The sequence below is a fragment of the Melanerpes formicivorus genome, unplaced genomic scaffold, assembly GCF_026170545.1.
Source record: "Melanerpes formicivorus ecotype bairdi unplaced genomic scaffold, bMelFor1.0.p_v2 SCAF_6, whole genome shotgun sequence".
Lineage (NCBI taxonomy): Eukaryota > Metazoa > Chordata > Aves > Piciformes > Picidae > Melanerpes > Melanerpes formicivorus.
In genome coordinates this window covers 8,638,647-8,653,406 of record NW_027142358.1, presented here as the reverse complement: position 1 = coordinate 8,653,406, position 14,760 = coordinate 8,638,647, and the positions used below count along the sequence as shown (strand labels likewise).

At 41.0% G+C, this 14,760-nt stretch overlaps 1 protein-coding gene across 10 annotated transcripts in view; it reads right to left on the bottom strand.

Annotated features, from left to right (window-relative positions):
- The window catches only part of LCOR (ligand dependent nuclear receptor corepressor), a 96,817-nt gene that overhangs the window by 29,052 nt on the left and 53,005 nt on the right, over positions 1 to 14,760 (bottom strand). Inside the window, exon 7 of one of the 10 annotated variants that reach the window (XM_068139537.1) lies at positions 3,165 to 13,326. The exons of the other annotated variants lie outside the window; for them this stretch is intronic. Within the exon in view, the coding sequence (XP_067995638.1) occupies positions 12,357 to 13,326 (970 nt within the window). The 3' untranslated portion in view covers positions 3,165 to 12,356. Of the gene's footprint in view, positions 1 to 3,164; positions 13,327 to 14,760 lie in introns of those variants that run through there. 10 annotated transcript variants of the gene reach the window in all.

The window sequence follows — 14,760 nt, the reverse complement described above, 5'->3', positions numbered from 1 at the left end:
TGTACTCAGACAGATTTAAAAAAAAAAAGAAAGAAGAAAAAAAAAACCACCCATGCTAGTTTACAGCACAAGCCTTTCAGGCTATTTGCACATAAAAGACTTAACTCCTCTGCCTGAAGAGGTGTAAGATGCAGTCTCCAGTCAGACCAAGTTTTCGTTTAAAAGCCATTTGGCAAGCAAAGCTAAGCCGCCAGCTAGCGTCCTCACCATCGTGCTTATGCTTGTAGTACCAGAGCTAGTACAGGAGGAGTACAATGATTAGTTTATAAGCACAGAATCACCAAGGGTGGAAGAGACCTCAAAGAACATCAAGTCCAACCTGTCACCACAGACCTCATGACTAAACCATGGCACCAAGTGCTACGTCCAATCCCCTCCTGAACACCTCCAGGGACGGTGACTCCACCACCTCCCTGGGCAGCACATTCCAATGGTGAATGACTCTCTCAATGAAGAGCTTTCTCCTCACCTCGAGCCTAAACTTCCCCTGGTGCAGCTTGAGACTGTATCTCTTGTTCTGATGCTGGTTTCTTGAGAGAAGAGACCAACTCCCTCCTGGCTACAACCACCCTTCATGTTCTCGTAGAGAGCAATAAGGTCAGCCCGGAGCTTCCTCTTCCCCAGGCTAAGTAACCCCAGTGCCCTCAGTCTCTCCTCACAGGGCTTGTGCTCCAAAGCCCTCACCAACTTTGTTGCCCTTCTCTGGACTCGTTCCAGCAAGTCAACATCCTTCCTAAACTGAGGGGCCCAGAACTGGACACAGGACTCAAGGTGTGGCCTAACCAGTGCAGTGTACAGGGGCAGAATGACCTCCCTGCTCCTGCTGGCCACACTGTTCACATGCTTGTAGTACCAGAACTAGTATAGGAGGAGTACAATAGTTAGTTTATAATGTAACTGTTAGTTAAGGATCTTTTAAAAAAAAAAGGCACTGAAAAATCATGTTAGATTCATAGAATCAGTCAGGGTTGGAAGGGACCACAAGGATCATCCAGTTCCAATCCCCCTGCCATGGGCAGGGACACCTCACACTAGATCAGGCTGGCCAGAGCCTCATCCAGCCTGGGCTTAAACACCTCCAGGGATGGGGCCTCAACCACCTCCCTGGACAACCCATTCCAGGGCATCACCACTCTCATGGTGAAGAACTTCCTCCTCACGTCCAGTCTGAATCTCCCCACTTCCAGCTTTGTGTTGGTAAATGCAAACTCTAAATTGCCTGCTTTTCCCTAGCACAAGCCAAGAAAGGCAATTTCTACCAAGAAAAGAAACCTGAGCGTGACAGCGTGCAGCAAAATTTCCTAAAGCCAGGAAATCCTTCTACATCCCTCAAAAAAATCAAACTGGGACTGAGCACAAAGGTTAGCAGTACTGCTCAAACTCACGTGCCTTCCATTATACACCACTTACTGTAACCTACTTTTTAGTATTCAGCATTTCAGTATCAATAATGCATAACCTCAAAAGTAGTTCAACCCAAAGTACTATCAGGAGGAAGGAAATGCAGGGCTCAGACAAGGGCCAGCTGAAGCGTGGCGTGACTGCTAAGTTTGCCTTGTGCCCCTGTGCAGGACAGGGTTGCTGGGGTGACACCTGGTGACCTGTCCCCTCTGGGGAAGGAGAGGTGGTGGCCATAGAAAGAATAAAAGCAACACCAGTCTCTGCTGGTGCGAGTGACCAGCCTCCCTGAGCCTGGTCCCATCTCCACTGGCACACAGCCCAGCTGCATGCCCTGCTGCCTAACCCACCTGCTGAAGCCAGCCGCACCAAACTGTGCAAGGCAGCAGCCAGTGCTCCCCAAGAGGGTTTTATTGCCACCCTTCCTACCTTGACTCATTACTAAGTGCTTGGTGAATGAGCCTACATAATTATTTTTTTTCCTTCCCCCTGAGACACTGTTTGTTCTTCACCAGATAAATTATTTACCACAAAAGAAATTAAGGTGGCCAGCAGGGAAGAGCAAATTAGAGTATGGGAGTTCAGGAGACGGAGCTGCTACGAGACCGTGTTTCGGCCTTCATGTGCGTTCCCTACCCAGCTGCTAGGGCAGCCTTGTCGCCAGTCCTAGTTAGGACAAGAACCAAACAGAGCATGGAGAGCCCAGAGCTTGATTCTTTGGCCAGAATTTGCTTCACCTTCAATTTTCACTTCCTCCTCTGCTTTTCTCAATTTCTGCTGCTTTGCATTTCATAACCCTTCACAGAATCACCAAGGTTGGAAGAGACCTCAAAGATCACCAAGTCCAACCTGTCACCACAGATTTCATGACTAAACCATGGCACAAAGTGCCACGTCCAGTCCCCTCTTGAACACCTCCAGGGACAGTGACTCCACCACCTCCCTGGACAGCACATTCCAATGGCGAATGACTCTCTCTGTGAAGAACTTTCTCCTCACTTCGAGCCTAAACCTCCTCTGGTGCAGCTTAAGACTGTGTCCCCTTGTTCTGGTGCTGGTTGCCTGGGAGAAGAGACCAACACCCACCTGGCTACAACCTCCCTTCAGGTAGTTGTAGACAGCAATAAGGTCTCTCCTGAGCCTCCTCTTCTCCAGGCTAAACAACCCCAGCTCTCAGCCTGTCCTTGTAGAGCTTGTGCTTGAGACCTCTCCCCAGCCTTTTTGCCCTTTTCTGGACACATTCAAGAGTCTCAATGTCCTTCTTAAATCGAGGGGCCCAGAACTGGACACAGCACTCAAGGTGTGGCCTAACCAGTGCTGAGTACAGGGGCAGAATGACTTCCCTGCTCCTGCTGGCCACACTGTTCCTGATGCAGGCCAGGATGCCATTGGCCTTCTTGGCCACCTGGGCACACTGCTGGCTCATCTTCAGCCAGCTGTGAATCAGCACCCCCAGGTCCCTCTCTGTTTGGCAGCTCTCCAGCCACTCTGACCCCAGCCTATATCTCTGCATGGGGTTACTGTGGCCAAAGTGCAGCACCCGGCACTTGGACTTGTTAAATGTCATCTTGTTGAGGCCCATCTGTCCAGTCGGTCGAGGTCCCTCTGCCCTCTAACAGATCAACACCTGCTCCCAACTTGGCGTCACCTGCAAATTTGCTGCTGCCTGACTGACTCAATCCCCTCACCCACTCGCCTCCCAGGGCGGTCAGCAGCAGGCAGGCACTCAGGAGGCACACCAGAACACACGACAGAAGCGGAGCCCCTTAAAAGTTTTTCACAACAAAATTTATTAGAAGAATAGTGGTTTTGAAAAGTCTAGCATCCAGTGAAAACTACCATACACAACGTTACAGCTGGGAATGTGTTTCCAAAACGACATGGTCAAATAATACAATGGAGCCATTAAATCTCAAAACACATGCACAACGAGAGAATCAGCGCTTTGACGTACAACGCAAAAAGAAACCCAAAATAAATGGACCACGTGAAATAAAAATTAGTCTTTTTTTTTTTCCTTTTTAAAAGTACTTATCACATACATTAAGACACAGCTTATTTAGTCCAGTCAAAAAAAGAAAAAAAAAAAAATAATAATCAGAACTGCATTAAAATTTAAAAAATAAAAATAATTAATGTAGTGCAATCAAACAAACAAACAAACAAAAAGAAAACACACACACCCCCCCCAAAACCAAAAAAAAAAACCCCAACCTTAATTTGTGATCATAAGTGCTCTACTACATAAAACATCGATCGTAGCGAGGAACGACGACAAAGAAAAAAAACAAAACCGAACCAAAAAACCCAACAGAAAAAAAAAAACAAAATCACACAGTACAAAAAAAAAAAAAAACAAAACCAAAACCCAACCAATCTGTAAATAAATATAAACTACAGTACAAGAGAAATATTAAATTATACAATTCCGTCAAACTGTAAACAGTATATTGAAATGAGGTCCATAAGAGTAAAGGGGGGGAGGGGGTTCCTGGGCTTTGTGGTTTGTGTTTTTTTTTTTTCTTTTTTTTTCTTTTTTTTTTTTTTAATATATTTTCTGTTCCCATGACACTTGAACTTCTAAGAGGTCAGAGAGAAATGCCGTTTTCCATACTCTTCCAAGACTATGGGTTACGTAAAGAGAAAGAGAAGACTTTTTAGATGTAAAGCGTCAAATAACGAAGCAGAGGTGTTGCTGACTCGCGACCGCCAAGGGAGCGCTGCCAGAGCGGCGCGGCAGATCTTTGCGGTTTCGCGGCGCGGAGGCCCCGGCACTACAGATGTTATGTGCCAACACCTTCTGAATCAGTGCCCAGCAGCAGAGAGGAGACACCTGCCGAGGGGCTGCTCCTACCCGAGGGGTGGAAGCCGTTACCTAGGCCCTTACCAATTCTTGGACCTCTGCTGATTATCTGACGGGTTTACACGCTTGTCACACAAACACCAACTTTGGCAGAACAATTACTAATAAACTCAAAGCACTCCCGGCCCATTGGTTTCCATCACAGTGGCCAGTGCACAGAATTCTCTAAGGACATTGCATAACTAGAGTGTAGAGGTCAGACAGCCAAGGACCCGTGCTTGAGGTTAGAAGTAGTTATGGTGAGGGAGAAGCAAGAGCCACGTTAAGAAGCTGCCTCTGCCGTTGGCAGAAGCAGTTGGGAATGTATTTCATTTTTAGCTGCGCTGGCTAGTAGTGGCATTTTAAAATATATAAGTTTAAGATAACATATATACTATATATGTATATAATATAATACATATTATATAATATACATAGGAATTTCTTACAATACATACCAGGAACCCCCACGCGATCTGCTCAGTAGTAATAACTGAATATACAGAATGCCACTATAAGTGTCTGAGGCACTGTGTGCTGGAGAGTAAATATGCAGCTTTAAAATCCGTTTGGCTGAGTTATACCTGGATACCTGAACTGAGTTTTAAGTTGACATTCATCAAGGATGTGCTATCAGCACGTCAAAAGAAAAGCAAAACAAAATACAAGTCACTGCTAGGTTTAAGAAGAGAGTACAAGTACCTGAATTGAGTGAGGATAGTGTGTAAACTGTCCCTGAGGGTTTTTAAACAGTGTGTGTACAAGTTGGATTCCTAAGAACATTAGTTTAAACTTACATTGCGGACTGATAAAATACCAATGTCTGACAATTTAACAAGTGGAGGTTAGAAAGAGTTATGAGCAAACACTCAAAACATATTTTATACATTTTAAAAGCAGCAGTAAGCTGCTGTAAGCATACATCCCATCAGTACAAGCAACACGTGGGACTCAGATAAAGGATTCTATTTGCAAAAAGCCCATCATATATCGATAAGTAAAGAATATTCACCTGCTAAATTAGAATGCACCTAGTTACAGACTAGCAATTCAAGATTAATTTTTCTTTTAATCAAATACTTTGCTATACTTTGCTATTACATACTAAAATTCCTTAAGCTCACTAATGCTGGTATTCTAATCTATTTTTTTTTTTTCCTTTTGTAATGTTCCCCCTTCATTTAAGAAATATACCATTCCACAACTTAAACATTAAGATCCCATTTTCAGTCCTCAGATGTAAAAAGCATGTAAATGAGTTTATATTAAAAATTTACATGGTAAAAAGGCTGGAATTTCAGCCAGAGATTCGAAATACTACTCATTCCCTGAAGGCATAAGGGAGAAAGAATCCCTACCCATTTTCCTTGTGATGTAGTTTTCAAACGGAACATTAAACAATGGTCCAAAATGATTTCTTTCTTTTTTTTTTTTCACTTTGGGAAACTTCCCTTTCCCTACCCATCATCCCAGATTCCAAATGTCAAGCCCTGAAATGGCCCTATTGAAAGGATTAATTTAAAAATATCAGGCACCTATCTATACATGCCCTGCCTGAACTTCGGAATTTTTTGTTGTACTAGGTCTTTTAAAAAAGACAGATAAGTATCCCAAGAGAACTTGTGATCTGACCTGAAAAGCCATTAATGATCCCAGATTGTACATTTAAAACATCTCAGAACCTGAAGACCAGATTTAATTAAGACTCTGGCATTGGAACAGAAAAAGTGCTGCAGTTATTTATCCCTTTTCTGGTACTTTAGAATAGGTCAGACAAGTGCTTTTTATAGTGACAGTAAAGTTTACATGCTTTCATGCAGGCATAAAAAATATTATCTGCAAAAATAGTTGAGAAATGTAGCACCAAGTAGTTGGTAAACTGTATTACTAGCTGTAGTAGTGTCTTCATTGTTTCCAAACAGGAATAAAAACATTAAGTTAGGCTGTACTAGGTGATGACTATCAAAATTCTTTTCTGACATTAACTTTTCCTGCTCCAGTCAGAATGAAGTTTATGTCCTAATCCCTGCTCTGTAAGGTAGAGTTTTTCTTTTGAGTCCTTCTAACTTATACTTACTTACCAGCTCAGTAGAGACAAGCATAGGAACAGGGGCAAGGTTGTTTGTTTACAAGAAGGTGAATGAAATGCCCTGGACAGGCAAAAATAAAAACAAAACCAAAAAGCTAAAACTGAGGAAAAAAAAACCAAACCCAAATCCTTCCTCTTAGTATGTTGCCCAGGAAAAATGATTTTACAACCAGGCTAAGAGATTTTCATGCAGGTTAAACAAATCTCTCTTAAAAATGAGGTTTTCATGACAATACCTGAATATAGCCATAATTTGATAGGACATAAAGTCCAAAACTGCTGCTGTAATACTGGTACAGAAACTTGGCTGCAGGAAAAGCAAGAACAGGAGGGAAGGAGAGAGAGAGAGAGGTGGACACTGGAGTGCTGTAACTACTGACAGCTTTTTCTGGTGTATGTAGAGCAGATCTACAGATCACTTTGAGTCTGCAATACCTCTCTGCTTAGTGATCATCACATTTCATCATGCTATACATGGGATAATTAGAAATTACTAACTATAGTGGTTGTTTTATTTGCTACATCCACCAGAACTGCATGCAACCAGCAGTGCAGATTTTCAGCTTTCTTAAGGTTCTAATTACTGAGTTTTAGATATAATTCAAGATTAAGTGGAAACCTTTATAGTACTCAAGCTAGTCTCAAAGGTGGTTTTTCAGGTTCATCTTTTTAAACCAGTGTTAGCCAACGTTATCTACTGATGCCAAGAAAAAAAATAACATTGATCTAGACTGAAATTACATTTAGCCTCTGAAACCCTTGTAGGTAAAACATCTAAGCTTCTGGTCCTCACGAAGGTGAGGGAAATGACCCTTCTACCTCTAATTTTTGGCAGAGAATTTAAGCTATTTAAAATGTTGTGACAAAGCTTTTGCTACAGGTTAGTAACGTTGCCTTCCTAAGAGTTTGGACTGCAACAAGTCCATGCATTCTTACACTTCAGTGAAGAGCTCTTTTCACATGTAGTTACACTGGTTTTGAGAAACAAGGGAACAGCACAATGTTCTCTTTGCTCGTTGGACACTGTGTTCATCTCCTAAGACTCAGGGACATCTTAAGAGTGTTACTTCAAAGTAAACTGGAAAGGAACACAGGGTAATAGGAGTTTTGCCTGTATAACAATTGTTTCAGATGATAGAAAAAGCAATTCAATCAGAACTAAAAAGTTAGTTCAATCTATACGAAGCCTTAAAGCCCCTGAATCACTCTGCCAGCTCCTACAAATTTTCAGGGGAAGACAATGTACTCTCAGGTTCTCAAGAAAGAAATATTTAGATTCAAATGTCAGCCTGCCACAAGATAAAGCACAGACTCTTCCTTGTCTGCTCTTAACCAGTCTAAACACATGTGCAGTTGCCTCCCACTGGAAAGCTCTACAGAAAAGGTGGTAGAGGAGTTGTGTGAGAACACAGAAGCTGAACATGTTCCCTTACTCAGAGGCACTATCCTGCCTGTACACCTGCACTGTTAAAAAGAATTTGTTGTCTAATTGCTGTGAAAAGTCAAGAGCTCAACTTCAGGTCTACTGATAGTAATGCAAGCATCAAATGATGAGTTCTGCAACAAGAAGAAAGTAAAGGCATACCTGTATTGCTTATGCAGCAACTTCTCCTGTGCAACAGGGGAAAAGAAAAATTCTAAAGGAAACTGTCTCAAGCCTTTTTGTAAAAAAAAGGGAAAAAAAGAGAAAGAAGAAAAAAAATAAAGAAAATAAGAAAAAAATAGAAATCAGGGAGTGACTGGAAAATGAAGGATTTTGACAGAAATAAAAACGAGCCCAGAAAAACGTTTCCCTACAAGACCTAACCGGAAACGTTCAACTCTATCGCTGTACTCAAGCATTACGGCCACAATAATGCCTACAACACTGTGGAATGAGGATCCAGCTGGCTGAAAGTGAGGTAATAGTTTGTAATAGGTCAGAGTTCTAAAAAAGCACTTTTACATCTTACGAATCCAAACAAAATAATAATTTCAAGAAAAAAAGGGGAAAAAAGAAGGACACATTTCATACATGTTGGGCTTTCTCACCAGAACTGTACGATAATTAACTCCACACCAGGACCCCTACCACACTAAGCCTTACTCATCTTCAATTATATGCTGCAGCAAAGATTTACCAAGCGACACCTAAACTTCAGTACAATATGAAACTGGATTCTTAAAACTTTATACACACAAAATATAAAATTACTTTTCTAGGATGGGGTAAGGGAGAGGGATTCTCCTTCATGATACTTGGACTGAAAAACTAGTTTTCAGAGACTGCCACAAATATTATTCACAGTTTCTTGCTGTCAGGCTTTTCCAGCTACATCAATGTAGTACACAACAATACTGTTAAGCCCAATAACTACATCGGATGGACGTTCTCGGGAATAAAGAGAAAACTAGTGACAAAAAATACCCGAAATGCCTCCTCCTAACAACATCTCCATTTTTACAGGGTTGCAGTTTGTCTATGTTACACCTTAATGCCATCTCAAAAGAGCAGCAGGAGCAAGATTTTAAACCTTCTCTCCTGTCCAAGTGATCCAAGTAACATAAGCATCCACTTATCAGAAAGAACATGAGAAACAAGGCTTCCGTTACAAAGATAGCAGTGAACCACACCTTCCCACACCAAAATATGGTCAACCAGGGATTTTGGCCATGCAAACTGCCGGTCAGCAGAAAATTAAGCATGCTAATGGACAAACACTAATTCCAATCATATATTTAAAATGATCCCAAATACTACTAGTCAGCTACACTGAAAGCGCCTGTAAAGAACCCATAGTGAAGAACGAAACCAAACCTCAGTGATCACTGCAGCACTTCGAGTGATACTACTCTCACGTGATGAAATCACCTCAGAGGAAATACATTAGATGGGACTTCGAAACAGAAAGGTAACATTAAAAGGTGCACCTGAATATTACAGACTAAATTTACAAAACCTACAATAAGGTAAAATATATATCTTTTGAATATTCAGCAGCTTTTTTTTTTTTTGCCTTTTTTTTTTTTTTTTCTTTTCTTCTTTTTTAATTCATTTTCAATTTTTTGAGAGGCTCAGGAAACGTTTATGTAGTTTGTCACGTTTTGTTTTTTTTTTCCAAGGGACTACCTAACTAATCTCAACCATGCTCCACTAAAACAATAATGGCTATTTCATATTGCAGTTACCAACGTAATGCAATTAGTGCTTAAAAAATAATCTACACTTCTTTTTGTGTGGTTTTGTCTTTTGTTTTCCTCTTTCCTTTTTAAAACAGAGACCTTTGGAGGAAATACGGTTGTTCAAAAGCTTCTCAAGGAAATAAAGAAGAAAGGTTACCTGAATATTAAATCATCACAGATCAAGTGTTGTGTTTAAAAGCTTTGCAGACATGAGTAGTACAATCTTCAGGTCTCAGGACATTTAAGCTGAGCAAGTTACGAGTTTGGTTTGTCTGGTTTTTTTTGCTTTTTTTTTTCCTTTTTTTTTTTTTTTCTCTTTTAAATCCACTTTCTAACCAAAGCAAATAGAGAGTACTCAACTCCTCACTACCTATTTACAATTCTTAGCCTACAGTCTGAAATGACAAGACAAATTCTCTTTTAAAACTGCAGCATTAAAGGGTAGGCACACCATTCTTCTGCTGCACGATTGTCACCCACTTAAACATACACATACAAAATATTTAGGTTAGTAAAATGAGCACTCCACGTACACTACAGTGACAAGTTTCATAAAACTCAACTCATGTTGCTTAAATAAAGACAACTGCAAAAGGTTAAACCTCTCTGAACAGTAAAACTGTGTTTTCTTTTTTTTTTTTCTTCTCTTTTTTCAAACTTGCAGCAAACTTTCTATCATAACCTCCAACAGCAGATGAAACCACGTCTAACTGCACCTTTATTGCAATCACCAGCTAAACTGGAACGTATTGCAGACTTTGTATACTGCTACTGAGCTTAAACTGCTTTAAATGCCAGGATGACAACTAGAGAGCTAAGAGGAACCAGGATTTTGAGTACTAAGTAAACAAAAACAAAGTATTCTTGGGGCCAGATGCCCAGTCCGTTTAAAGAACGAGCAGTGCATATTTAAAACGACAGCAATGGTGTGCCTAACCTTTGAAAGTAGGAAGTTGCTGGGGAGGGGGAGAGGCTAATAGAATCAGCAGTTCCAGAAGTCATTCAGCATCCCTAGGGGCTATCTAGGCCACCCTCCCATGAACTCTGAGAAACCACTCTCAATCACTGACATTACTTAATGCTCTCACACAAATGCTTCTTTTGGTTGTGCAAATGGGGGGGGAGGGAGGGGAAACCAACAGTAACTCTATCTACCTTCTGCACAGATTAAGACCAAATTGCTTCTACCTGAAGAACCAGCAATTCTGATTTGGTCACGTTGTGGTAAATCCAGTAAGCCCCACCTAGTTACTGACCACTCCCCGCAGAAAGCATCAAAGAGGAAAGTTCTGTACAAAACTTCTCCTGGATCTCCATATAATGATAAAGATATCATCATATTGAAAAATAAAAATTAAATTAAATTAAAAATAAAAAAAAAAAAAAAGAAAAGAAAAGAAAAATTAGAAAATGGATTTGTGGTTTAAAGGAGTGCTTTTGTGGTGTTTAAATGCTTATTCTAGCATGTGCTAAACCACTATCAAAACAGATTAAATAAAACCAACAACAACAACACAAAAAAAAAAGAAGCAGGACTCAAGATTAATTCCTGCTACTGGCAACTGTAATATTTAAAAAGGAAACACCCATTCATTGAGTGTTCGACCCTGACAGTATTACAGATAGATATGATGCTGAGCCTGGTTTAGAGCAGGCTACCAGTGTTTTACATCTTCCCTGAACATTAACAAGCTCCTTCGCTAACGTGGATATTTGGGCAGACTACTGAGGTTGTAACGTTTGAGATCACCATTTTGTGGACTTTGTTTTTTTTTAAACTCCTTTTTTTTTCTTTTTTTTTTTTCCTTTTTTCTTTTTTTTTTTGTTCTTTTTTTTTTTTTCTCAGTATCACAGTAGTTTGTTACACAAATCCCCCTTCCCCAGATTAGAGTCATTTAAACTAGTTGTTGGAACCACATAGTTTAGTAAACTGAGGATCAAGTCTGTAAAAAGCATAAAGGTCACAAAGAACCATAGTTCTGTTATAATGAGGCATACCCTAATACATCATTTAGTGTACCCTGACTGCTCCTGACTGTGAGAAGCTTGTCTTTTGTGAGATAAGGCTACATCCTCAAGCAGGTGAGTCTAAATATCACCCTTCAAAAATATCAAACAAAATTACAGCGAAGGTAGTGTTACAAGTAATTAACTGACATATTCTGAAGGTAGTGTATGTAAGTTTTCCCTCCCCTCTGGGTGAGCACTAAGCAGACAATGAATGGTAAGTATGTTTAATTCAGAAAGAAAGTAGTGGAGAGCCTAATTAAACCCAATTGATTATCCATCTAATAAACGAATCTGAGTTCAAGAGAGGTACCATTTCTAAATAACTTGATTTAGCTTAAATCTTTCAATCAACTGGATCAAAGAAAATGAGGGGGGAAAAAGATTTCTGAAACATTTTGAAGAATGACAGTCTGATTTTGACTTGAAAAATGCCTGGTTTTAGGGAAGTATCAGTTCAACAAAGTGGACTTATCTCTATAAAGGCAGACATGAAAAATCCAACAGCAGAAGTTCAGGCAGGCTCTACCGACAAGATGTCCACTTCCACTGATCTGCATTCTTTGTGAGGTAACTCAACTCTCTATTACAGAGAAACATGCAAAAGGCAAAAGCAAAAAAAAAAAAACAAAGTGGGGGTGGGGGCAGGTGAAGGAGGGAAACTGCACCATACCAGGCTAGAAAAATTTACAGATGTGACATTCAGAGCACACCTTTCACCTGTGTCCACAAGTGTTACGCTAAACTGCAACGGACAGAGCATTGCAGTAAACAGGAGAATCAGGTGTGCTCAGTGGCGGTTGAACTATGCAGTAGTGCTCACCCAGTTTGCAAAGTAATTGGCACTCTACAACATCCCTACTCATCTTTCAATTCATTCGCACTTTGTGCTGCTTCTCCCTGGGGATCTAATTCAATCTTTACTGAAACATCCTGCCCCTCCGACCTCATCAATTTCATCTTTTTCTTTGGAGGGTTTTTCAAAGTGCCCAGCCTCTCTTTAACTTTGTATTCCAGTGTACTGTGGGGGATCCCATAAATACTTTGAGCTTTGGAAACACTCATTTTCCCGCTCATAACCACAGAGATTGCTTCCTCCAGTATCTCGCTGTTATACTGTCTGTATCTCCCTCTTTTCTTCCTAGGTTGCTTGGAGCCAGGATCTCCCTCTTGATCTGAGGTGGGATATGGCTGTCCAGAGGTAGACTGCTCAGCATCTGAGCCCCAGGAATCTGGTCCAGCATCCAGCAAACTTCTCCTGTTTTGTTTTGGAAGGATAGCCCTTAACTTTTTGCTAAGCGCGCTCTCCGTTTGTGAACCCATTACCAAAGAGCTATAGCTGTACTGGTCACCAGTGCGGGACTCCCATGAAAGGTCCATGCCTCGAACTTGTGGTATCTTTAAATCCACAGGAGACGAATGGCTCACGTCCTTTTTCCCATCCTGTTTAGTTTGAAGTGCCATTTTTTGAAAGGCAGAGTTTTCTGTAAGAAAAGGAAGGTCACTGATGTTGCTGAGTGCACCATTTCCCCTGAATTTCATGCGGCTGAAATTGAATTCGTAGTGTGGTTTTGCCCAAGAAGCCTCCCTGGATAATATTAAGTGCTGTCCATGATTCTGTAGTCCAGATGGCCCATGGCTGGCAACCGTAGAAAACTGGTTTCTGCTCAGCAGTTCTTCACTAATCTGGAGTGATCGAGCCAGTGGTACTTTAAGAGATGTGGAGTGGCCATAACCTTCCCTGGTTCCATCCTGCAAGCTTCTTGGAGGTCCCCCATCACCACTCTGTAGTCCCTCCGGATGGTGCTGGCTGGGTCTCCCAGGTCGCCTAATTGGATGGAAGGAAACTGATGTGAGCAGGACTTGCACAGGTAGGGAGGGATGGGTGAGGGGGCCACTCCTTTATTAGAAGGCCTTGCTTGGGTAACATCACTTTGTGTTATTTATTTTTCTCTAAATTTCGTTTTACCTTAATTTTTATCTTTTTAATTATGTCATTGTTATTTTTAAAAAGTCTCAGCATCAGTCAGCTTTAAAACTTCTTCGTTAAAAAAAAAAACAACCAAACAACAACAACAAAAAAGAAAAAGAGAAGCTTTTTGGGCAAAGAAAAAAAAAAACAAACAAAAAACCAAAACACAACAAACCAAAAATGAAACCTGTTGGCTGGTCTCTGGTTGGGTTCACAAATTCTCGGAGTAGAAAAGGCTTCGCGCAAGCGCCTGAAAATAGCACCTCAATTACCAAGTGGTGATCAATCGCCATAGGTCTACACACAACTGTGTTACTGGTGTGACGTTACCACTAAACAAGCACAGTAATAAAAGAGTAAGCCGAAGTGCAACACATTCAACATGCAAATATGACTGCCACCTGCAGCACCTGCCCATCGGTGGAAACCTCGGATGGCGTTCGCTTACATCGCACTGATGAATCAGAAAAAAAGGAAGAACAAAAACGCTTAGCAAGCCCCAGAGGTGTTTGCTCGACTTCCATTCAGCACCAAAGATGAAAGAGTGGATACTGCAGATCAAGGGAGAACACTGCATTATGCTGGACTTAGCAAACTGCTCTCTTAGCAACTAATTCGATGTATATCTATTAAATACATACACAACCCCCTGATTCTCGTTTGATATATTGCATGGCTAGGAAACAAGCGAAAAAAAGAAAGATCTTGGCTCCCCAGCTGTCACCCAGATCAAGGGTTAACAGCAGAAAAAGCAGTATCTATTTTCACCATTTTCCTTCCATCACAAGTATTCTTTCTACAACACAAAGTATAACTACTCCAGAGAAACAAGCGTATTTTAATGCTTTGCTTGCTTAGCCCTTTGTAGTAACTAAGTCACGCTGGTTTCAAAATCCACCTCCAAACTTCTCCGTGTGCAACATACAGATTAGCTAAGAGACTAGTAAATCATTCTGGTTTAATGCTCTGGGGCACTATACTGGTGTAAAGACCGCTTGCTAAGTCAGGATTAGTTAAGGATAGGATACGTACTGCTGAAAAGCTGCATTATTCTTTTTAACATCACACTGGGATTAAAAAGTCTTTAGAGAAAAGACACCCACTGAAAGGACCTGGTAAATAACATACCCAGTGCTTGATACATATGCTGCTAGCTTCTCTCCAGGATGCAAAAGGTCACAGTTGAAGTGGGTAACAAGAGTCAAGGGTTCCCATCAAAATCCAGAGAAATGACTGAAAGTTTGCTGTTCCAGAGAAGACTCTCAAGCATGGAGCATTCTCTGCCCCTTC